General features: G+C 41.1%; 1 protein-coding gene across 1 annotated transcript in view; it reads right to left on the reverse strand.

Moving 5' to 3' along the window:
* Window positions 1-23,556, reverse strand: part of LOC149190940 (organelle RRM domain-containing protein 2, mitochondrial-like) — a 35,248-nt gene extending 11,692 nt beyond the window's left edge. Inside the window, exon 1 of the mRNA XM_089412306.1 lies at window positions 23,241-23,556. Coding sequence (XP_089268432.1) covers window positions 23,241-23,388 — 148 coding nt within the window. The 5' untranslated portion in view covers window positions 23,389-23,556. The remainder of the gene's footprint in view (window positions 1-23,240) is intronic.
* Between the last annotated feature and the right edge of the window lie 1,394 nt (window positions 23,557-24,950).

Here is a 24,950-nt window from a genome sequence, read left to right on the forward strand (position 1 = left end):
CTATTTTTATATGGATTTTACACCTCTCAGAAAGAGGAATCCAACAAAAATATTAGCCTCTTAATCTGAGCATCAGAACATGGAGTTTGGACCTAGTTGTCCAAATTTAACACTCCCTCTCAACTAGGGAGAACTCCATCTATTAGTGCAATTAACATCGTGAGTCATCCCGCCGAAACTTGCTTTGCTGGCTTCTTTATTTCAGAACAGAAGTGGGTCAGTCACAAAGACATCATTCCCCGACTGACATAATCAGTCCAGAGGTCCCAGACCTCACAAATCTTGATCCCAGATCAAGTGGTTGGACCATGCCATCCTAGATAGAGAGTACGGCAATCTCTGATGCGTCCATCAGTCTTTGCTAATAGTCTCTAGCTTTTCCACACCTCATTGGCCAAATGAGAGGTACTTCCCATGAGCCCTGAACTCAATGGGTAGGATGCATACGGGGCACAGATTAAATGAGTGGCGAACCAGCTCAATAATCACAAGGGTGGGGCAGAAGCATTATGAGTGCTTATAGCTCCGAGAAGCTATCCCCAAAGCCCCCCAGAGCTCATTGTCCAACATGACCCACATCATAGGGTCTTTCCACGACACCAAGACTCTCATGGAAGGTTAGGAACTTGACCTTCCCCAGGGGCTTAGTGAGAATATCCGCGACCTGCTCATCAGTTCCTATATGATCGAGCCTTACGGCGCCTCGCTATACCATATCTCGGATGAAGTGGTACCTGATATCAATATGCTTGGATCGGTCGTGGAACACAGGATTCTCAGTCATACGAATCCCACTCTGATTATCACAGAGTATTACAGTGGTATCTAGCACATGTTGGAACAGCTCACTAAAGAGCTTCCTCAACCAAACTGCTTCACAACAGGCCATACTAGCAGCAATGTATTCGGCCTCCGCGGTGCTCAAAGCCACCGACTTCTGCTTCCTGCTCATCCATGAGATCGAAGCAGAACCAAGATTGAAACAGCATCCAGATGTGCTCTTACGATCCACCACACTGCCAGCCCAATCGGCATCAGTATATCCCCGGAGTATCACACTCCCGGCAGTGTATCTCAGCCCATGGTTTATCGTGCCCCGAAGATATCTCAAAAGATTCTTGGCACCAACCCAGTGAAAATGATGAGGCTCAACCATCTGTTGACTCAAAGTATTCACTGCAAAACATATGTCCGGACGGGTGTTCACTAAGAACATCAAAGCTCCTATGAGTTGACGATACTCAGTAGGATTGGCCAAGATAGGCCCTGCAGCGCTGCCACTCAACTTCTTAAAGTTGAGTTCCATTGGTGTCGACACGGACTTACAGTCCACCATCCCAAATCTTTCTAGAAGCTTCACAATATACTTTCCTTGAGAAAGGAAAATCTCTCCAGGTCTCTGCCAGACCTCCAGGCCTAGGAAATAGTGCATCAGTCCTAGGTCTTTCATCTCGAACTCAGCAGCAAGCTCCCTCTTACATTGATGAATGAGAGGGTCATCACCTGTCAGGAAGAGGTCGTCCACATACAGCACTAGAATGAGAGGCTTTCCTTCCTCAACCTTAAAGTAAAGGTTTGGATCAGCATTGCTTCGAGTGAAGCCCAGCTTCATCAAGTAACTATCCATCCTCTCATACCAAGCTCTGGGTGCTTGCTTTAACCCATAGAGGGCTTTCTTCAACCTGCAGACATAAGTGTCTCGATCTTGAACTTCAAATCCCAGAGGTTGTTCTACATACACCTCTTCCTTTATTGCACCATGCAGAAAAGCAGTCTTGACATCCATCTGATGAAGACTCCATCCTTGCGTAGCAGCAAGGGCTATGATGGATCGGATGGTGGTATATCTAGCCACAGGTGCAAATATATCGTCATAGTCAATTCCTTCCTTTTGAGAGAAGCCACGGGCAACAAATCTTGCCTTAAACTTTTCAGCACTCCCATCAGATCCATGTTTAATCTTGTAGAGCCATTTAGCGGTGACAAAAGATTTGTCCTTCGGTCTCGGGACCACATCCCAGACATCATTCTTCATAATAGCCTCATATTCTTCATGCATAGCATCCTTCCAGACTTGATGCTTGATGGCTTCTTCAAAAGATCCAGGTTCAGATTGTATAATAGTACTCATGGTAGCTAGATACCCTTGGTATCTACACGGCTTCTTGCTTTCTCGGAATGTTCCCCTTGGGGCAGCATGACCCTCAGCATCTTCGAGGGTGTCCCTGAGCCATGATGGCCTCTTTCCTAGAGAAGGGGAAGGATCAATAGGGTCCATTGGCTCTTCAACATCAGGCATAGTCTCATCCTAGGGTTCTTCCAGATTTCCAGGTCCTTCTTCATGGTTTTCTTCAGATCTAGGAAGATCTACTACTTTCTTCAGGGAAGCATCTTCGTCAAAAGTGACATCATGGCTTATCTCTACTTCCCTTTGACCAGGTACATAGACTCTATATGCCTTAGAAGTCTCACTGTAGCCCACAAACATTCCTTTCTTCCCAGTAGCGTCCAGCTTACTTCTCTTTTCTTTCGGCACATGAAAATAGACAGGACATCCAAAAATTCTAAAATGTGAGACATCAGGTTTCTTACCAGAGAAAACCTCTTCGGGAGTTTTGGAGTCCAAAGCGGAATGAGGGCATCGGTTTTGAATGTACACAGCAGTATTTGCAGCTTCTCCCCACAGAAACTTTGGAAGACCCTGGTCACATAGCATGGCACGGGCAGCTTCCACAATAGTCCTATTCTTGCGTTCAGCAACACCATTCTGCTCAGGAGTATATGCAGTGGTAGTCTCCCTCTTAATGCCAGCTTCTCTGCAAAAGTCTTTGAACTCATTTGACTCATATTCAGTGCCATTGTCAGTCCTCAAAATCTTGATCTTCTTTCCGGTCATATTTTCCACCAAGGCTTTGAAGGTACGGAACCACATGAAAGCCTCATCCTTCTTCTTCAAGAAGTATATCCAGGTTTTGCAAGAGAAGTCATCAGTAAATGTCATATAGTAAGAACATCCCCCCAGGGATGTTACAGGCAACATACCGGAAAGATCAGAATGGACCAGTTGCAATATCTCAGATGTCTTTGTGACACTTGAGGGGAAAGGTCCCCTTGTATGTTTTCCTTCAGCACAGCCCTTACATACACCTTTATGATTATTTCCAAAATCAGGCATCCCTGTCACCACCTTCCTTGCTTCGGGAAGAGCCTTGTAATGAAGGTGTCCAAATCTTCGGTGCCATAGTTCGGTTTGACGGATAGTATCACAAGTCATAGCTCCCAACGGACTCCCTCCAACCTGGTAGAGTGTACCAACTCTAAAACCAATTGAGATAGCTTCCTTGAAGCTCTTCTTCCACATGAGTACCTTTCCATCAGAGAAAGTTACATTGAATCCTTTGTCTTCCATGGCAGATACAGACACAAGGTTCTTCTTCAATTTGGGTACATAGAGTACATCTTGTAGATGGAGGACTTGTCCTTGAGACAAGTGGAGGGTCACAGTCCCGGTCCCTTTCACAGGATAAGTGGCATTATCCCCAAGGGTAATTTCTAGATTTGTATCCCTTTCAACCATGTCAGAAAGTGCTTCCTTGAATCCGGTGATGTGTCTTGAGGCACCACTATCGATTAGCCAGACATCCATAGTGTCGGGCGGAGATGCAGCTGAGAGAGCAGATATTAGAATATACTCATTTCTTTTATCAACAACATTAGACTCCTCATACCTGGTATTTCTGGTCCTTTTAGAAGGTGGATGGTTTCCTTCAAAGTGAGCCTTCCTCTTTCCTTTGGATTTGTCATTTCTTTGATTCCCATTCCTTCGGTTGTTGTTGTTGTCGTCACTATCGGGAGAATTCTTCTGGAAGGGGCATTCTCTAGCATAGTGTCCAATCCTATGGCAGGTGAAACATTTACCCTTCTTCTTTTGAGTCTTAGTCCTTCCTTTGTCCTTGGAACCACCAGAGTTTTTCTTTCGGGAATGAGCAACATAGGCAGCATTTCTTTCATTATCAAATTCCTTCATCCTTGTTTCTTCTTGCATACATCTAGACAGAAGCTCATCAAAGTTAGGGATGGTATTATTGTTGAGAATGGTAGTTGTGAATACTTGCCATTCATATGGAAGTCCTCCAAGTGCGGTGAGAACCATCTCACGATCAGCTATTGTCTCCCCAATAGCTAGCAGATTGTTCCTGGTTTCGGTCAACTTCATAAAGAAAGTTTGAATAGACTCGTCTCGGCCCTTCTTCATATTCTTCAACTTGTTCTTGAGGAATAGCACTTGGTTCACATTGTTTACTCGGAACATAAGTATCAGTTTGTCATACATCTCCTTGGATGTGCCTAGTTCAGATATGTAGGCAACCAGACTCTTATTTATGGATTCCCTGATCAGCAGTTTTGCTCTGATTTCTCCCTTCTTATACTTGTGTTTAACAGCAGCAGAGGCATTTGATGGAGGTTCTTGAATCTTCCCTGTCACATGATCTAGGAGATCATGATCTTCTAATTTGAGATCTAATAACATCTTCCAGGCATGGAAGTCATCACTTCCAGTCAGCTTGTCATTCTCCCTGAATTCAAGCTTAGAGGAATCCATTTCCTTCGATGATGATTGCTATAGATAGAGTTTGTCTTCACCTCAGCTCCGATACCATGTAAAGTTTTGTAGATGTTCTATGCTAAGAGCAATTTCACTTTTCTCACAGCAATCATACAAGTAGATAAGCAAAATGCAGATAGAACATATAAGCAGATCTTACAGAAGACAAATCAGAAACAAGAAAAATGTATGTGTTTGTTTCGGCGGTCAACAGGATGCTTCAACCAGCAAAGTCTCCTTTGGTCAGCCAGCCCAGCATGTGTCACAACAACCCTCCAACCAGTAGATGAGTCAACCCCAGTCAGTTCTACAAAAGTCAACGCTGTCCTGAAAAGTCAACGCAGGGGCAGCAAGCTAAAAGTCAATGCAGCAGCAAAACGGTCAACCCTTTGACCTCGATTTTTGTGCCAGGTAGTATGGCCTTAAAAAATCGAACCTCCCACAAGTTTTCAGCTTGTTTGGACCAAGCGTTGACCAAAGTCAACGCTGGTCAAACTTCTGCGAAACCCTAGCAGCAGAAACCCTAGCAACAGAAAACCTAGCAGCAGAAAAATCCTCTTCGTCCTTCCCACGTGTGGCTGAAATTCGTCCTCCAGGTAGCTCGTACTTTTTAGGATGAGAGAGGAAGATGTGAGTTGTTTTTGTGATCAAATTCTCTCCAACTTTTCCTGTATATATATATCCATGAATGAGGGTGTGTGACACATCTGTTGGGCATGTGAGCCTACATTACAAAACTGGCTGACCTTTGCACATATAATTTATTAAGAATAATAAATTCGAAATATAAGTTCTGCTCATCGGATTAAGACTATTTTTATATGGATTTTACACCTCTCAGAAAGAGGAATCCAACAAAAATATTAGCCTCTTAATCTGAGCATCAGAACATGGAGTTTGGACCTAGTTGTCCAAATTTAACAGGGTTGAAAAAACCACATGACAAAATTGTATTCTAAACTAGTGTCCCAGTATTTTTTTCAATTTTGCAAGCAGAGATAACATTGAATGCTCAGCCAGAATAAACTAGTAGTTGTTTTCACCAACAACTCATACACATGAAGCCAATCCAACAGTACATAATGGGTTATAAACCCACTCCTTCCAATATCACACTAAAGTTTAGATTCACAACAATTTTTATGGCATCAGCAAACCCTATTGTCCTAAACTATTGGTCTGACCTTACAGCCAGCCTCAGCAATCAGCCAGACTCTACTGCCATAATCAAATCACTCAGGCCTCATTTGCCACAGAGATGTTTTGATGCTGCAAACAAACCTCAGGGACACCCCGCTGCCACGGACCTGCCTTAGGAATGATCCCGCTATCACAGAGATAATCAACTGCGAAAGAATTGCTCATGTAGGGTCCACGGTCATCAACAGGGCCTCAGGGGTATTTCACTGCCCAAATAGTGCCTCAGAACTAATGCGCTGCCACAAGGAAACACCTCCAAGATGGGCCGCTGCCTCAGGTAGGGTTTCAGGGATATTTTGCTGCCCAGTTAGTGCCTCAGAGTTAATATGTTGCCACAGATGGCCTTAGTTAATGTCACAGGGGTGATCCGCTGCCCGAATCATGCCCTAGACTTAATGCGCTGCCACAGATTGCCTTAGAGAATGTCATAGGGGTAAGCCGCTGCCCAGATCATGCCCTAGAATTGATGCTCTGCCACAGATTGCCTTAGATAATGGCACAGGGGTGATTCGCTGCCCAGAAATGCCTTAGAACTCTTCGCTACCACAGACTTAGGCCTTGTACAGGTCAACACTATCCTAGTATAGTCCTCCGTTGCCCAGATATTGCTTTAGAGAGGAGTCCGCTGCCACATATAAGATATCAGGAGCAATCCGTAGTCACAGGATGGTTCACTCAAGCCCTTGCTGCCCAGAACAGGAGATTTCCTAGCTTGGAGTGGCCACAGAGACCCTCGTTGCCCAGAACAGTGCCTCAGGAAATGACACTGCCACATAATTATGCATCCTAAGCCCACACTGCCACAGAAAATGCCTTGAAGGTAGGTCACTGCCTCAAATACTGTCTCATAAACCCTTCTTGCCACAAAATAGATGAATGTTGCCTCAGAAATTATGCTAAACAGAGTAAAGAGAGAGATGGATTGGCTAGGGTGGAATCTTTCACCACCAAAACCAACCAGAAAAAAGGGCTCTTAAAACCCTCACGAGCCTCAGCTCACAAATCACATGATGATCAAAATGAATCTCCTCCCTCTTTTTATAGATTTCCTTTGGGGTTTTTCCCTCCTACTTTAATTTTTTAATGGCCCACAAGTTTCCCTCCATTTGCCCCAAATTTGACTTCTATTACAAGTTTTCCTCCGTTTACCCCAAATTATTTAATGCTACCCCAATAACATCAAATAATGGGTTTCCCCCTTTACAAATGACTATAGCCTACAAGGTTAGATAGGCTACCTTGGGTAATTTAATTACAAGTTTTCCTCTGTTTACCCCAAATTATTTAATGCTACCCCAATAACATCAAATAATGGGTTTCCCCCTTTACAAATGACTATAGCCTACGAGGTTAGATAGGCTACCTTGGGTAACTTAATTAGAAGAGGACATTACAACTCATGAGTTTTTCAGAACACTGAATTTATCAACGGATTTTATCAGCAATTTTTTTTATTTGAAAACCCTTGATTTTATCGTAAAAGTCACGATTTTTCCCAAGTCAACGGAAAAAAATCATGGTTATTGTTTGATGCAGGAAAACCACCTAAAGGCAATTTCCCTGACTTTCATAATAACCTTACATGAGTCTGTGGGTTATGGCCCACCTATACAAATCAGAAGCCTTTACATTTTGGGTTTAAACACAAACCCGACCAATCACCAAACAGTGCTTTAACATATAATCCGCCAATGAACATCAGTCCCACCTGAATGCACAAAACCGGACTCCAAATAAAATAAACTCGCGTCCATACACTTCTCGGGTCCGCTCAGCAATTGAACAACAATTGAACATCGATTGAACAGCGACCGATCCCACGTTGACTTTCCCTTTTTTCACAGGCACTTCACTCTACACTGTTGATCTTACCATTCAATCCGACGGTCGTTGATCCACCCGATCATCGCACATCGCATATCGCAATTTCTCCAGGCCAGGGTTCATTCACTCATGAATGATGCAATGCGATATTAATCCAACGATTAGCATCAGCAGTGATCCAACGGTCTATGGCCCTTCAACTAACACACGGGTTACCAAACAACTTAACCCCCACAATTGACTGTGACATAAGTGGTTGAAAATGCAATCAACGGCTAGGATTTAGTACAGTGCTTCAACCCCGATCAAGACACCCGTAGTCTCCTAACCTCCGCAGTTACACATTTCACTTTGGCTTGTTTCACTTTTCCACCAAACTTGGCGCTTCCACTAAATTTCCTTCTCACCTCCAGATCGACTTGTTACCAAGTTCAACTCTACCAACTCCTTTCTCCACTTAGAAACAGTGTGCCGAGACTTCTCTAATTTCTTTACTCTACCTTGCAACTATACCTTTGTTTCTTTAACACCACTTCGAACTGGAATACATAATACTCTCTATGTTATTTTCCTTCTTCCAGATTTCGTAATTCGTTCTTTACTTGACCTGTACATACATCTATTAAATCCAAACTGGAATCACACAGATTCTACCCAGACGGTAAGTCTTTTGTCACTCAAAAATACTTTCATAAATTCAACTTGAATTCATTCATCATGGTTTATCACACAGAAACCATAAATTCCCAATTACAGATCACTCAGCACATAAAAGGAATGACACACACAGTCACAATGAATTCAATTTCCTCATTCATTAAATAAATGTACAGATACAAATAAAAACATGTTTACAATCTAGCTTTGGCCTGATCTGCCTTTACATGGTCTGTATCAATGGCCCTTTCTCATTTCAATGCCCATAGGCTCACAATCCAACCCTCCTGTCTGCTAACTCTCTTTTAAGCCTTCGAGGCTTACAAATTATACACAAAAGGATTCTGTTAACCAATTTTGGTTCAAATCCTAAATAATTTCACCTGAATCCTAAATATCCTAATCTAATCCCTAAAATCATGAAACTAACTCCTAGTTCCTCTAACCCACACACTATTCTTGAAATCTCTCTTAACGAGAAGATTTCATTACAATATCCTCACTATTATAAAACCCTCATAAAAACATAGGAAAATAAATAATTAATCACTCTTTAGGGAATCAGGTCCCTTGAAACACAAGACCCTATGCCTACTAAAATGCAATGGTTTTTCTGAGCAGGATGCTCCTACATCAAACTCCCCAGGTAAGAAAATTTATGACCTCCTGGTCATAAGTCTAGATAATTGATTCCTCCTGGATCCCAGACTTTATTTTGTAATCTGTCTTTGCTTGTTAGTTGTTCTCCAGGTCTCCATACCTTATGCTGCAATGCTCCACTTGCCATGCTTTCATAGTTTGTTGTTGTCTTCCTCTTGTTGTTGCTTCTTTCCTTTCTTGTTGTTGTCTTCTTCTGAGACACTTTCATCATTAACCTTCTTACCAACTCAATTTCTTTGTCCAGTATATCCTCTGTCTGCTAATTGCCTTCAACTCTTAACTGCTGAATTTTCATTTTTACTGCCACCCTTACATCCTTACTCTCTTGTTCACTGTTGTCTTTTATAGAATTTCGCACCTTTTCAGTTGCTGCCACATTGTCCTCCAAGACCATTTTCTGCTTCCGTTCATTGCAACTGATAACTTCCTCTTCCTGATTGTCATTCATGACAATTTCTTTGTCTTCCTTCTTCAGTAATTTATCCTGAACATTTATCCTCTACTTTTCCAACTTTCTTCTTTGAAGGTCTAACTCTCTATATAACTCAATGATTTTACTTGGAGTAAAATTTGGAAATTTTACACAATCTCCCATTTCTTCATTTGCTATTGACCAATCATCAGATGGTCCTTCTTCCTTTGCTAAATCTTCCTTAACATCTTTCAGTAGATGTTCTTTCTCTTCTTCTTTCATTTGGCTGTCCACCTGTGCCAAATATGTTCCAATTTCTGCAACAAAATCTGCAATCATAAGACAATTATCAAAATCAAAAATATAAGGCCTTTGTACCTCTTCTTCCTCTAGCAACCTTTCAATACGTTGCTCTGATCTTTCCTTTAACTCCTCTGTCAGCACATTAGTATGCTGATTCAAACTCAAAGAATCCTTGAGACTATCAACAAGTCTCTTTTCCACACCATCTGTTTTAATGATGCCTCTCTGCACTTGTTCATTGTAGTGAATTGTTTCTTCTCCAATCTCATTGTCATACTCTGCTTCAAAACTTTCATCTTCTGGAAGGTATTCTTCCATATTTTTGACAGCTTTAAAAGACTGCCTATCTTCTTCCAAACCTGCAACCATACACAAATTATCAATTTTAAAAACACAGGACCTTATGGTCTCATTTGATGCTTCAGTCATCAAGTCTTTTGGCTGCTTTGAATCATTCATATGATTCAACTCCTCTGTCTCTTCATTACTTTCAAAAAGTAATGGTCCATGTTCTAGTTCACATACCAAAACTTCAACACTTTCTCCAGCATTTTCCTTTTGTTGTAGCTCAACTCTTTCGAGCTTCTCTATCTCCAATTTGACATCTATAATCTGTTCAAGTTCCCTCAGCTCCTTTATTAACTGCATATTTTCTTGCTGATTCCTCTTCTCTTGTAGCCTCTGCCACTTCACTTTCTTCCTCATGACATAACCACATTTCTGGTCCTTCTCATTTCTCTGTAACATTTCCATTAATACTTCAAGTTGAACTACCATCTCAGCCATTTCTTTATCATATTTTTCGTCACTCATTCTCATGCCATTTGCCTTGACATCTTTCTTCTTTTGTCCTTTGCTATGATCTCTTTCAGAACCTTTGTCACTAGTCATCATCCTTTCCATCTCTATGAGTTCCTTACTTCACTATGAGTTGCGCAAGCCTCTGCAACAGCAAGTCTACCCTGCTGCCCCTTACCTCACCAAGCTCTCCTCTATACTTGGTCTTTTGGCAAGCACTTGGTTCTCTGTCTGGAACCTCCTTGAGCATTTTCCTCTGCTCCTTCTAGGCCTCAACTCATCTGCACTTTAAGAACACAACTGTCCTCTCACAATGAAATACTAGGTTCTGACCACCTCTTCTTTCACTTAGAAACTCTTACCAGCTTCCTTCATTCCCTAGCAATTTTACCCACATCCTCTGTGGAATTGCCTTTGTGAACTGCAACAAAACCCCTGCAGTAACAAGTCTCCTTCTTGCTACATATGCCTCACTAAGCTTCTCACCTTCTTATACTACTATCTGTGCATCAATATAAAGACCACAAACTCTCCAATCTTCAAATCAAATTAAAATAAAAACATATCATCTCACCTTCAAGATCTTTGCATGATCTTGTTCCCCCATTCACCTGCACTTTGAATGGACTGTTCTTTTATTCAGCCTTCAGCTGTATCTTCAAACTTTGCTACTTCAAGAACTTGCAAAAGTCCCTCTTACAGTTTAACTACTGTAATCCTGCTCTAAATTCTCACTCATTCGATTTCTGCTAATCATTAGACAAACTTGCATACCATCACCTATCTTCAAGATCTCACCACTCCTGCAAATCTATTTCAGTAGATCTCCATATTCCACTGCGCAAATTTTCAACATTCAGCTACTGTCAATCAGATTTAGAATCTGATTCTTTCTTTCAATCTCCCAGCTTTATCTTGGTAAAGCTCTAACTGTCAGTAACAATTACTCCTTCACTGAGTTTTCTTTCACTGTTTCATTCTTGCTCTGAGTTCTTCAAAAACATTTACCTGTTCCTTTTGCACGCAAAGTCTTCTTTCTACTCGCAAGAAACCTTTCCCTACTCTGATACCACTTTGATGCAGGAAAAACCGCCTAAAGGCAATTTCCCTGACTTTCATAATAACCTTACATGAGCCTGTGGGTTATGGCCCACCTATACAAATCGGAAGCCTTTACATTGTGGATTTAAACACAAACCCGACCAATCACCAAACAACGCTTTAACATATAATCTACTAACGAACGTCGATCCCACCTGAATGCACAAAACCGGACGCCAAATAAAATAAACTCGCGTCCATACATTTCTTGGGTCCGCTCAGCAATTGAATAGCGACCGGTCCCACATTGACTTTCCCTTTTTGCATAAGCGCTTCACTCTACGCCGTTGATCTTACCATTCAATCCGACGGTCGTTGATCCACCCGATCATCGCACATCGCATATCGCAATTTCTCCCGGCCAAGGTTCATTCACTCATGAATGATGCGATGCGATATTAATCCAACGGTCAACATCAGCAGTGATCCAACGGTTTGCGGCCCTTCAACTAACACACGGGTTACCAAACAACTTAACCCCCGCAGTTGACTGTGACGTAAGCGGTTGAAAATGCGATCGACGGCTAGGATTTAGTACGGCGCTTCAACCCCGATCAAGACACCCGTAGACTCCTAACCTCCGCAGTTACGCATTTCACTTTGGCTTGTTTCACTTTTCCACCAAACTTGGCGCTTCCACTAAATTTCCTTCTCACCTCCAGATCGACTTGTTACCAAGTTCAACTCTGCCAACTCCTTTCTCCGCTTAGAAACAATGTGTCGAGACTTCTCTGATTTCTTTACTCTGCCTTGCAACTATACCTCTGTTTCTTTAACACCACTTCGAACTGGAATACATAATACTCTCTATGTTATTTTCCTTCTTCCAGATTTCATAATTCGTTCTTTACTTGACCTGTACATACATCTATTAAATCCAAATTGGAATCACACGGATTCTACCCAGATGGTAAGTCTTTTGTCACTCAGAAAGACTTTCAGAAATTCAACTTGAATTCATTCATCATGGTTTATCACACAGAAACCATAAATTCCCAATTACAGATCACTCAGCACATAAAAGGAATGACACACACAGTCACAATGAATTCAATTTCCTCATTCATTAAATAAATGTACAGATACAAATAAAAACCTGTTTACAATCTAGCTTTGGCCTAATCTGCCTTTACATGGTTTGTATCAATGGCCCTTTCTCATTTCAATGCCCGTAGGCTCACAATCCAACCCTCTTGTCTGCTAACTCTCTCACTAACTCTCTTTTAAGCCTTCAAGGCTTACAAATTATACACAAAAGGATTCTGTTAACCAATTTTGGTTCAGATCCTGAATAATTTCACTTGAATCCTAAATATCCTAATCTAATCCCTAAAATCATGAAACTAACTCCTAGTTCCTCTAACTCACACACTATTCTTGAAATCTCTCTTAACGAGAAGATTTCATTACAATATCCTCACTATTATACAACCCTCATAAAAACATAGGAAAATAAATAATTAATCACTCTTTAGGGAATCAGGTCCCTTGAAACACAAGACCATATGCCTACTAAAATGCAATGGTTTTTTTTAGCAGGATGCTCCTACATCATTGTTGGGAGTTGCCAAAAAGTTTGTTATTCGAGTGCTTAGCCAAACATGTAATTCGTCCAAATGTGAGTGCAACTGGAGTGTATTTGAAAACATACACACCAATAAGTGCAACATGTTAAAAATTTCAAATTCATTATAAATTATAATTTATTATTTTTAATATTTAAATTTTATAATTATTAATTTATAATTTATGACCCCCCTAGATGCGGGTGGTAGATGAGCATTCAAGGCGGATACAACGTCGGCCTGACAGGTGGCTACGTCACATGGTAATTTGTTCCTTCCCCTGTGGGAATTTAAGGCAGAACTCTACCCCTCGGCCGCCGCCATTAATCCACTGTGTGGATCGAGACTTCCCCTGTAAGCATAAAATCATGGAGCCAAGCCCTCTTCACTCATCCATTCTGCCTCTGAACTGCTCTTGCCACCCCGCCACGACAGAGCCAAGCTCTCGAACCGCAATAGGAAGGCGTTGCAGACTGCTCTGCTGCGTCGACCTAGGCAATGGTTATCACTTCTCCCAGTCTATACACTGCAACCTGCAAATTGAGGCCTCGGCCCCTGCCTCTGTCCCGGACTTGACTTCCCCTATTCTTTTCAGTATCACCTCTGCTGCTCTCGCCCCACTTCCTGCCACTTTGGCTCCCTTCTCGCTGCAGCATCCCACTCAGAGCAATATGCGTCGTCATCATCGTATGAGATGCAGGCGTGGTGGTAGCCGCGGTAGCGCCATCCGCCCCTCTTCGCTGCCTCCCACCGCTTCGTCTTCCCCGTCGGCCTCCCCGCCCCTCAGTCCTTCCTCTTCCCGCTTCCATGGCAGATATCTGGATACGCGTAGTGGAAGAGGACAAGCTCGCCCCTGTGAGGTTCGTCGAACTGACGGAGCCACCCAGTCAACCAATCTTACTGCTACTACCCAGTACGCTCAATTCCGTTTTTCTTGCTCCATGGACCGACCGGTTGTCATTGCCACCGTCTCAGTGGATTTTAGGGAGGAAGCTGGCTCATGCATTGTTCCAACCTACAGCCCTGCGAAGAACCAGGTTCCTCAGCCGCACGAAAATGTTCAGAGGGAGCTGAGCTCAAGCCATCCGCAGAAAGCCAAGGATTATCCGTCCATAAGTGGCTCAAAGACGTTGGGAGGCAATGCCACCAGCAAAGCCAAAGGCGTTCAGGTTGATGACAGAGAGCCACAGGACACCACGGGTGGCAAGCAGGCAGAGGATACAGATTCAGAAGAGTATGGGTGTCCGATCGTGGAAGAGAAGCCACCGTCCTAAGACACCTAGCATTTGCATGCCACAGGTCACATGTCAAGCTCGGTCTTTTGAGTTTTTTGCTTTTTTGATCTTTTACAGTGGTTAATTTTGGCAGTCAATTTTGAATTTTACCATGGCAGTAAATTTTGATTTCTGGAATTGTAGCCCCTGCATGGGCAGAAGGTACCTATCTTTATCTCGTTTTTGGACTGGTTTCCCCTCCGGGGGCAGTCTCGATTTTAAGTCTTGTTGTTTAAATTGGTCATTTGGCTGACCTAGACCCGCAGAATAGATTCAGTTTTACATAGAAAAAAATTTATAATTTATGACCCTCATACAAGTTGGATTCACAACACCTAAATGAAATGGTCTTCGTCCTACTACAAACTCCAATTGTGGGTGAGGCAACTTCAGAAAACCCCCGATGTGGATGCCATCTCACTAGATCATAATATTTATTATTGACACCACTATTGCATGGAGGGTTGAAACCGAAGAGATCTATCATGGAATCGATCCTTGACAAGATAAAGGAGGAGGTAGCAGCCATTGGGGAGAGAGGCAAAGGAGGAGGAGCAAGAGCTAGAACCGTAAGAGGAGGTGACAACACCTAGCATGGTCACTAGTAGAGGACATCAAAGGCTGCTTCCTATTTCTTCTTCTAGAGGGCATTAGAATCCAATTCCAGCCCTAGGGTCTTCTTCCTCTAGAGGAACAGCCATTACCTTTTCTCGTAAAAGGGGCAGAGAGACTCACTATGTTGAAATTAGCGAGAAAAGTCATTCCTTGATTTGTGCCTTAATTCAAGGAGTCAAAGTCGAGTTTCTTTTTGTGCACGGTCGAGGTCCTAAAATTTAGGAGTTTCCCTAAAAATTAGGAGTGCATGAGGCAATTAACTGATGTGTTGAAATTGAAAGTCAAGTTCTTGATTTTCTAGTGCGAGTTAAATTAGGAACTGAAACCTTAAGTGGAGTTAGCCTCCTAAATTTTAGGAGGATCTAGTTAACTATTTCTGTTGACTTTTGTTAACTAGAAAAGCTCCAGTTCAATTCCTTAATTAGAAATTCACTAATTTTAACCATTCGAATTTCCTTTAAAAGAAGGAACGAAAGCACAAGTTTAATCATTGTTTTGGTGAGCACGAGTTGGTGAGACCAAACAATAGGAAGCACAAGGTTTTGCGTGGAGCTTGTGAGAGAAGGTTAACAATCCTAAGAAAGGCTTGTTGGAATTGGAGAAAGACGATTCCTTGGGTAAGGAAGCAAAGATCATAATTCTTGCATAAGTTTCAAGCTTAGATTAAGCAGGGAAAACAAGGTTGTTTTCAGATTGAAACAGTTGTATTGTAAGAGATCTAATGCTCAATTTTCTTCAATAAATTCTCAATAATCAAGCAGAGGGTTTTCCCAGTTGGGTTCCCTATAAAAATTGTGTTGTTCAATTGTGTGATTGTGCTTTTATTTATGTTCCTAATTCCACAACAAATCGAGTAGACAAATTATGTGTTTGTAAGAAAAGAAAGTGTTTTTCCAGATTCTTCAGATCAAAATTTCATGGATTTTCTACATACTAGTTTATGTACATAATCTGATAGTAGATGACTCATGATGATGAGATACATTTATTATATTTTTTGATGATATTTTGACTATTTAGGGCTAATTCAAGACTTGGTATTTAGGAGATGATTCATTGTTGATATGTGATGTAGCACTAGACTTCTTATACATCTTATATGTTAGTTTTATTTTCATATATATGTGGCAATGCATTTATTTGATGTTGGGGACTTTACATGTAAAAAAAATTGGAAAAAAATGAACATTTTTGTAGTTTTTTAATTTCATTGATGTTTTGCCACTTTTGACTGATGTTTTTCGGACTTTAATAATTTTTTCATTTTTCCAACCCTTGTTTTTAAATATTGCTCTAACCATTCTTTGTTATGGGCATGTTAATATGAATCATGGGACAAACTAGATGATTGACTATTCTTGATTGTATTCTTATTCCTACACTTCACCTGGGATGTTAGTCTTTGACTCTAGTCCAGTGGGACCTCCTCTAAAGCCTTAGGGTGTAGGAACAGCACTAGTAAGGAAGCATTGATTGATATAGCATGCCCAAGGTAATCCATTCCTACCACTTTCCATCTCTCCCAGTTATCCATTTCCATTATTTGGGTTCATAGTCATTGATCATTGGGATTCGCACTCTTCATCCACATCCTTGAGTCATGGCCGAGAAACTTGGCCGCGGAGGTTGATGCAACAGAAATAAAGTTAAAAGCATATAAAACCACAATGAAAGAAAAAGTAAAATGCAACAAATGGTTGGGACAATAATTAACACATGGAAAAAATCATAGCATGAACTCTACCCCCCATTAGCCATCACCCAATTCCCCAAGCATTTAATGCTTTATCTCAAAGACAGGAACCCTTGAAAGTCCCAAACCTGATAAGCGAGAAGTTGTTACATCTTAAAGGGGTATTATAAAAATATATATGTAAGCTTGGGCTCCTAAGCTATGCACCAAACAAAAAAAAATCATTGAAGTAAAAGGCGCACGAGAGGGGTGGAAAAAGTAGGCCAAGGAAAGGGATAACTCATGCCACCATGATTGCTCCCTCCTTATATCAATACACTCAAGATGTTAGACCAGGGTTGCGAGCGAGCACCCACCCCCATGAATCTGCTCCCAATTCGCACTCCGCACGGGAGCTAGTAGGGAGCTACTCAGGAGCATGCTCCCGAAATCTCTCCCAAAGGGAGAGCGATTTCGAAAGCATGCTCCCTTTAAAAAAAATCGCTCCCTGGTTTTGAGGGAGCGATCGCTCCTTGACTGCTCCGAGAATGAATTTTTAAGAAGGGGAGTGGTCAAGGAACAATCGCTCCCGACCGCTCCCCCTCTTAAAAAAGCGCTCCCGTCAGCACCGAAAAGCCGAGAGAGGGAGGCAATGGCTGGCAGAAGGAGAGGGAGAGGAAAGGGAGGGGAGGGGAGGGGAGGCGGAAAAGCTTAATACCCTCTCCCCTCCCATTATTCACCCATTTGTCTAAGTTGGAGAGAGCAAGAGAGAGTTTGGAGCTTGGAAAGAGCAAGAGAGAGGAGCTTGGAGAGAGCAAGAGAGAGGAGCTTGGATGAGCTTGATGAGCTTGAAAGGGAGATTGGAGATTGGAGCTTGGGATTGAAGGCCAAAGAGGTAGGATCTACACTCTAATCTAGCATTTTTGTTTTTTCATGTTCATTGCTAAATAAAATAAAAAATCTCTATTTCCCATTCCCATTCCTCCATTTTTTTGCAGACTCAAAACTTCAAACATCATGGCTATATGGCTTGGCATTTTCTTCTTGTTGGTTCCTTTTTTGGTTATTATGGTGTTGGAGAGTAGAAGGAGGAGGGTTGATCATGATGACGAAGAGGATAAAGAAGTGGGTTATAGTGAAGTTGATGAAAACCCTAAAGAGGAGTACCTTGGTGAGGAGGAAGAGAGTGGACATGATGAGACCCCAAAAACTAAACAAGACCAAACCCCATTCTGGAAATATGTTTCTAGGCTTGAAGCAGACAAAGGGGGTGGAACCACTAAATTTACATGCAATCATTGCAACAAAACTTACATAAATTCATACACACGTGCCAGAAGGCACCTCTGTCGGAAAAGGCCATGGGATTGAGATAACCCAATAGGAATCAAATCTTGTGTAAGTGTGTCAACAACAGATAGAGCCAAATACATAAGGAAGAGGAGGAAGCCCAATACAAAATTAAAAAATCAAAGGGTTTCTTTGAACATAGCTCACAATCACATGCACAAAGAACTCCTTCAGCAACCTCCCATGGCAATGGATGTGGAGGCACATGAACAAACATCGCTTTAAGGCATAGAACCATATCAGATTTCCTTGACGAAGGGTGTAGAAATGATGTGGACTCGAAAATTTACTGGTTTCTCTATGCATGTGGGATACCATTCAATGTTCTTCGCTCACCTTATTGGCATGAAATGGTTTCTGCCATAAATGATGCCCCCAACGGATACAAGAGCCATGGGTATGACAAGGTTAGAACCGTTGGACTTGATCATGAAAAAGAAAAAATATCATTCTTTGAGTAGAATGACAAATTCTTGGATTGGGCATGGGGTGTCCATTGTATCTGATGGATGGACAAATGTAAAAGGCAAGCCATTGATAAGTGTTCTTGTCGTGTCTGTTAGTGGTGCCATCTTCCTTTCAGCATATGTTACTCAAAGAAATTCAAAACTGACATCAACATTGCAGAACCATTACTTGAAACAATTGAACGTATTGGGCCATACAATGTCATCCAAGTCATCACTGATAATGCTGCTAATTGTAAGGCAGCGAGAGAAATTATTAAGGATAAATACCCCAACATATTTCGTTCTGGGTGTTTGGCTCACACAATGAACCATTTGATGCATGATATTATTAAGAACAAAAACCAACAATACAAATGGATTGGTGATTTGTACAAGAGAGGCAAACAAATGATAAAATTAAATCATAGCAATACCCATGCGCTTTTCCACAGTCATTCAAGATTGGAACTATTGAAGATTGCGAAGACAAGATTTGCTAGCTACTACCTCACCTTCAGGCGCCTTTTGAAGGTAAGAGAGTCATTGGCTAGCATGGTATCAAGTCCACACTGGCAGGTATTAAAAGATAGGGCTACAAATGCAGCCGACAAGCAAGGTTTTGAACAGGTGGAGGAGATTGCTCTTGATGGTCCAGTTTGGGCATGTGTGAGGCAAGTATTAAAATTCACCAAGCCCAATTATAGCATGATTCGTTTTGCAGATATAGATAAACTAATGATTTGGGAGGTGTATGAGTAGATGGATACCATGTTGGGGCAAATAAAAGATATTGTTCAGGAAGATGATCCCAACTTGTATACACTGATTCACAATTGTGTGTGTACACGGTGGAATAAACTTAATGTTCCACTACATGCCTTGGCGTATATCCTTATGCCAAAATACTACTCTCCATCTTGGTTGGGCCAACCTGCACCTGGGGGTGGGGTTAGGATCAAACCCCATACAGATCCAGAGGTATCTAAAGGATATATGGAAGCATTAGACAAGTTGGTACCTGACAAGGAGGAGTGTGCTAATCTGCGTCTTGAATTAGGCAGATACTTCAGTTGCACTGGTTTGTTTGGTTCTTTGCATGCAATGGAAGATAGAGACAGATTTGATGCTCTCACATGGTGGGAAGCATATGGCGGCATGGGAGTTATGCCAAAATTGACAAAAAAAAGTTCTTTCGCAGGTTGTAAATACTTCTTTTGCAGAGAGGTGTTGGACCACCTACAATTTCATACATAATGTGAGAAGAAACAGACTCAATGAAAATCGAGCAGAAAGCTTGGTTTATGTGCACTACAACTTGAGGTTGTTGAGTCATTATTGTGATTGAGCTTATGAGGATCCAACATATAAAATTTGGGACAACCACCCAGAGGACCATAATTTGGAGGATGGCACTATACATCTTCAAGAATTGGAAGCAGAACTTTTGAGAGATGATGATGAAGCAACAAAAACCATGCCACCCCCACCATCCAGTAGCAGTGTCAATGCTCAAGTTACAACATCTTTTACTTTGTTGTCGCCACCTCCACCATCCAGTAGCAGTGTCAATGCTCGAGTTTCAACATCTTTTCCTTTGTTGCCGCCACCTCCATCTACATCCTCACATGGAGGGCATGTGCCTTCTAGTTCTGGTCGTGCGACTATGCGAGGAGACTCCTGGAAGACCACCAATACCACGGTCACCTGCTCAGAAATTAGACATTTCTCGTGGTGGCAAGAGGAAGCTATAGATAATAGATTTACTTGTCTTTTCTAGTTTCTAGTAGTTTTTATAATTGTTGACTCTTTCATATTTATTATGATATTTTTTGTAAACAATATATGACAATTTAAGTTCAAAGTTTGAAGTTGGCAATCATAACTCATTGGTAATGAATTATGAATATGATGCTTCGCGAAAGTTGAAAGTTGTTTCATTTCATTTCATGTTAGATATTCTTTGTTGTAATGGTTACACTTAGCTTACAATTACAACTTTGGTGATCAATGATGATAAATGTTATATATTGAATTTTGAAATATTGATGAATCATGAGACTGAATATGTTGTATGTTACTAAGTTGTGGACATGGTTGATGAAGATTATAACTTCTAGATGATTGATATTATATGGTTCAATCGATGTTTTTATGCTTTTTATATCTAATTCATCATTCTACATGCTTTTGTTGACATATATGCATCAAAATATAAAAAATATATATTATATAAAAAATCGCTCCCTGAATCATTCCCAAACCGGGAACTTCTGAAAATGTCACTCCCGCACCCGCTTCTGCTCCTCGTTTTCGCTCTCGTTCCCAAGTAACCTTATGTTGGACCCCAATTAGCCAATCTCATGGCTAATGGCACATGCCTTGAAGTCTTTCCCACTTCATGACCATTATTCTCACACGCACCTATGATTGATGGGCTAACCTGGGACATGTCACTCCCCTCGGGGGCTGGAAACACTTAACAGAGTGGTTGACCTATTTGTCCTTAACATAAGTGAGGTAACTTGTTTACAGGTCCTAATTTAGTTAGACATTTGAAGGTGAGTTTTGTGTGAAGTATTCTTCTCCCCTTAGCACTAGATATGGCCCACTATGATGCTCTAATGGTATTTGTCCCTAATAATTATTGATCTCACTTGATCTTGAGAAGTTTGAGTTAAGTGGTGTTCTGAAAGCAATAGGGATCCCTTAAAAGGATGGGTTTGAGTCTTGACCCTCTTCATGTACGAGAACCCCACCCTTTGGGTTCGGGTACCCCTGCTTCCGAGCATATTTTATATTTTTTAATGTGATATGCATAAACATGGATTATATCTATATGTATATATGTGTGTGTGTGTGTGTGGGGTGGGGCGGGGGGGCTTCTGTGTGGAGGGCTTAGAAAAAGTGTATTGTAAGTATTTGAGTTTTTTTATGTAGTTCAATATTCCATATGATACAAGTCCAATCAGCATTTCATCGCTTGTAATTTCTGCATATGCAACCAAACAATGGAATACTATGGGATATTGAAATATCCATATCTGGATTGTGAATTCATATGTGAAAAGCTAAGTTGTTGGGATTAAGAAAATTCAGATAAATTATCATGGTACTGAGGGGCAAGTTTCAATGGATAATAAAGGAAAATGATACGAGATGGGAGGGTATGGAGAATAAACGAAGTTGCAATATCCATGTAAAAATATGTAAAAAGATACAACAAGGCCAAAAACGGTTGGAGACTGACATAGAAAGAATGCTTAATACAGTTCAACGCACCATATGATACAATTTCAAATCAGCATTTTGTTGCTTGTATTCTCTGCATCTGCAACCAAACAATAGAATACGGACATGCCTGTATATGAGTTGTATATCCATATATAAAAAGCTTTGTTATTGGATTTGACGAAGACACACATGGGGTGCATGCACTGGGTGTTCGCCTATGAACCCAGTAATAGGTTAATGAGCACCTCGAAGAACCCCAAAACACTTGGTTCTTCAGGTTTCTGCCTACCCAAAAGACGAGAATGTCCCCAACAATGGTAGCCAAGCCCTCATTCGTGTTTTCCTAGGCGAAATTTGCACTGAAAACCCCAAAAACGGGATAACCCTCCTCCAAAACCCTAACCTATCGCCTTGCAAACACTCTAATGAACTCATGGCACAAAAACACACACTTCATTTATATCAAATGACGAGGACTTTAGTGCATTTTTCTTGCAGCAAATTCATGGATAGCAATAGACACTTTAAGTACTAAAGTGGAGAGCTTCCTTTCGTGTTCAAATTTTTCACTGTAAGGGCATTTTCTCAACGTCTTGAACAGTTTTCAACGTTGAAATTTGCTTTTTAGATGTCTTCTTCTTGAAATCATCTTTCAAATCATCCAAATGCACAGTCAAAATATCTGGAACGGACAACGCCGGCAAAGGGCATAGACATATGTGGAGAATTGACGAATTCTGACAAGGGCGCTACAGAGCTATTAATGAGAATGAACATTCATTGTGTTTGCAATCACTGTATGTTTGTTCAATGTTGAATGAGAATTATAAATCATGAATGTTGAATTGTCGGTTGATGGAAGGCAAACGTACCTTGGCAATTCCAACAAAAATTGTACACATCCATATATGGTGAGTCACCGATGACTAGGGGAATAAGCAGCTGTCAAGTCCAACCCTGTGAATGCGAGCTGATCATTCATATCCAGCAAGACCTGCTTCATCTCTGATAGATCTATATTCTTTTGATGCACAGGAGGGTATATTATTCATTATAAGGTAAAGTTCCAAAAGTGTAGCTAACAAACAATTTTCGGGCAAGAAAATACTCGTAAATGAAAGCTATGGTGTGCATTAGAAAACTGTAGATGAGTCTCACGAGGCAAAGGGGATGTTTGATGCCCATAATAGGGGTCCTAACACCAAAAACAGAAATAGAGGATCCAGGAATCAATACTGCTATACTCTCTCTTTCTCAAAAACCCCAAAAAATAAGATATGAATTCCTTGAAAATAAATAAATTGTCCATGATGTGAAGCACTGTAAGAATGAAAAAAATTGAGAGTGCCAAAAAGGGCGCCAGAAACAAATCTTGAGCATGAATGCCAGAAGATGTTAACGGCAATAAATAAAACCCTACTTCGTACATGCATAAATCTGTAAATGCCAACGAAAAATATGCCAGTAAAATTTGGAGCTTAATATGATTAATGCCAATTAACCGGGTCGAAGCAGAGGAGTACCGCTGATGAAGAGCTTGGTAGTGAAATCCCTCACTGCACCCAGGCCAATGGGCGAAGACCTCGCAACAAACAACGAACCCTTCGAGACTAGGAGGCCACCAGTCGACGTCCCTCCGAGCACACGTCGAATTCCTGAAAACAGTGCCATTTCCGCTGTGGGGATTACGGTTCGAATGGGATTCGAACCAGATTCCGACCACAGAAATGCTCGATGTGAATCAGCTTCGGAGCTTGGTCAGTTGAAAGACCGAGCGATACTTCTATGGTTTAAGGTGGAGGTATATAGTCTCTATGGTAAACCCTAAACCTTAGAGTCCATATAAAATGTCATGTGGCGTTTTATTTGACAGCTTGGAACCCTAAACAAGAATCCATTATTCATTAAACCCTAAATCTTATAGTTGACTTGTATTTGAGAAATTAAAACACTTATTAAACCACACTAACTTGCAACATTAACTAGCAATTGCTTGTGAAGTTGCACACAAACACTACGTAGTTATAAAGTTTATGTAAACTTTAGAAAACAATTTTATGTGTGACAAGTCAAAAGGAGAATAAGTTTATGCAAACTTGTACTATGTGAAAATGTTGTGAACCTAACTATGTGAAAATGTTGTGAACCTAAGGTATTTTGAGTAACATCATATATCCCAACCAAAACAAGTCAAAAGGAGAATAAGTTTATGCAAACTTGAAAACAATTTTGTGTGTGTTTATTAGAAAGGAGATACTCTGTACTATGTGAAAATGTTGTGAACCTAAGGTATTTTGAGTAACATCATATATCCCAACCAAAAAAATTGTTTTGTTATAGTTTTTTTTGTGAGAGATAAAAATCTTGAATTTTAATTTTAGGAAAAAGAAATATGGAAAATATAATGTAGGAAAATTTGGATTAGAAGAAAAAAAAACACAAAAACAAAAAAAAATTATCATATGAAAAGAAAAATTATGATTGCATGAAGATAATTTTTTGGGGCAATGTCATATGTAATAGAGATGGAAGTTTATTTGAAATGAAAGACATTGTAAATTAAGAGAGTGTAATGTTTAGCAAGTAAAAACATTATACATGTAACATGGCCAAGAAAGATAATTTTGGAAGACGTGAAAAGGAATTTTTGCCAGTTTATGTAGAAAAAACTATCTTTGAAGTTACTTTAAAACTCAATTGTTAATTAAAACTTAAAGGCCACACATCGATAATAATATTTTCACTAATCCCGGATGCGGGTGATTGTTAGTCACAAAGGTTTGTTGGAGGCGCGCGAGATGGGCAGGTGGCAGCCCACCTGCGTGAAGCACATGACCCTTGGCAAGGACGACAGGCTTCGCACATTTGCATTTAAGGCAGCATTTACTCTGCCCACCCTCTGTTTGGTCATAGGAACGATGGCGCTCCGTCTCATTTTCATTGTTACGGTTCTCTGGTATGCTCTCGGCTTAGTCCAGGTCGCGGTCTTGGGCTTCTCTCCTAGCGAGCGACTGCCTGTAGGCTCCCTTGCGGCTCTGGTGAATGACGAGAATTCCTCCCGTTTGGTCCTGCTCTGCAGAGGTTTTCACGCTTTAAACTGCTTCGGCCTCCCTTCAGCTCCTCCTCCTAAAGCCTTCTGCTTTTCACAGGCTCAGTTTCCTGCTCTCTCGTTGATTTCGTCCCTCGGTAGATCTTCTGCTTGCCCTCCTCCCTTTAATTGCTTCCATCCCGTA

The sequence above is a fragment of the Pinus tabuliformis genome, chromosome 3_1, assembly GCF_031772625.1.
Source record: "Pinus tabuliformis cultivar Carrire ecotype Pingquan chromosome 3_1, CPIR1, whole genome shotgun sequence".
NCBI classification, from domain to species: domain Eukaryota; kingdom Viridiplantae; phylum Streptophyta; class Pinopsida; order Pinales; family Pinaceae; genus Pinus; species Pinus tabuliformis.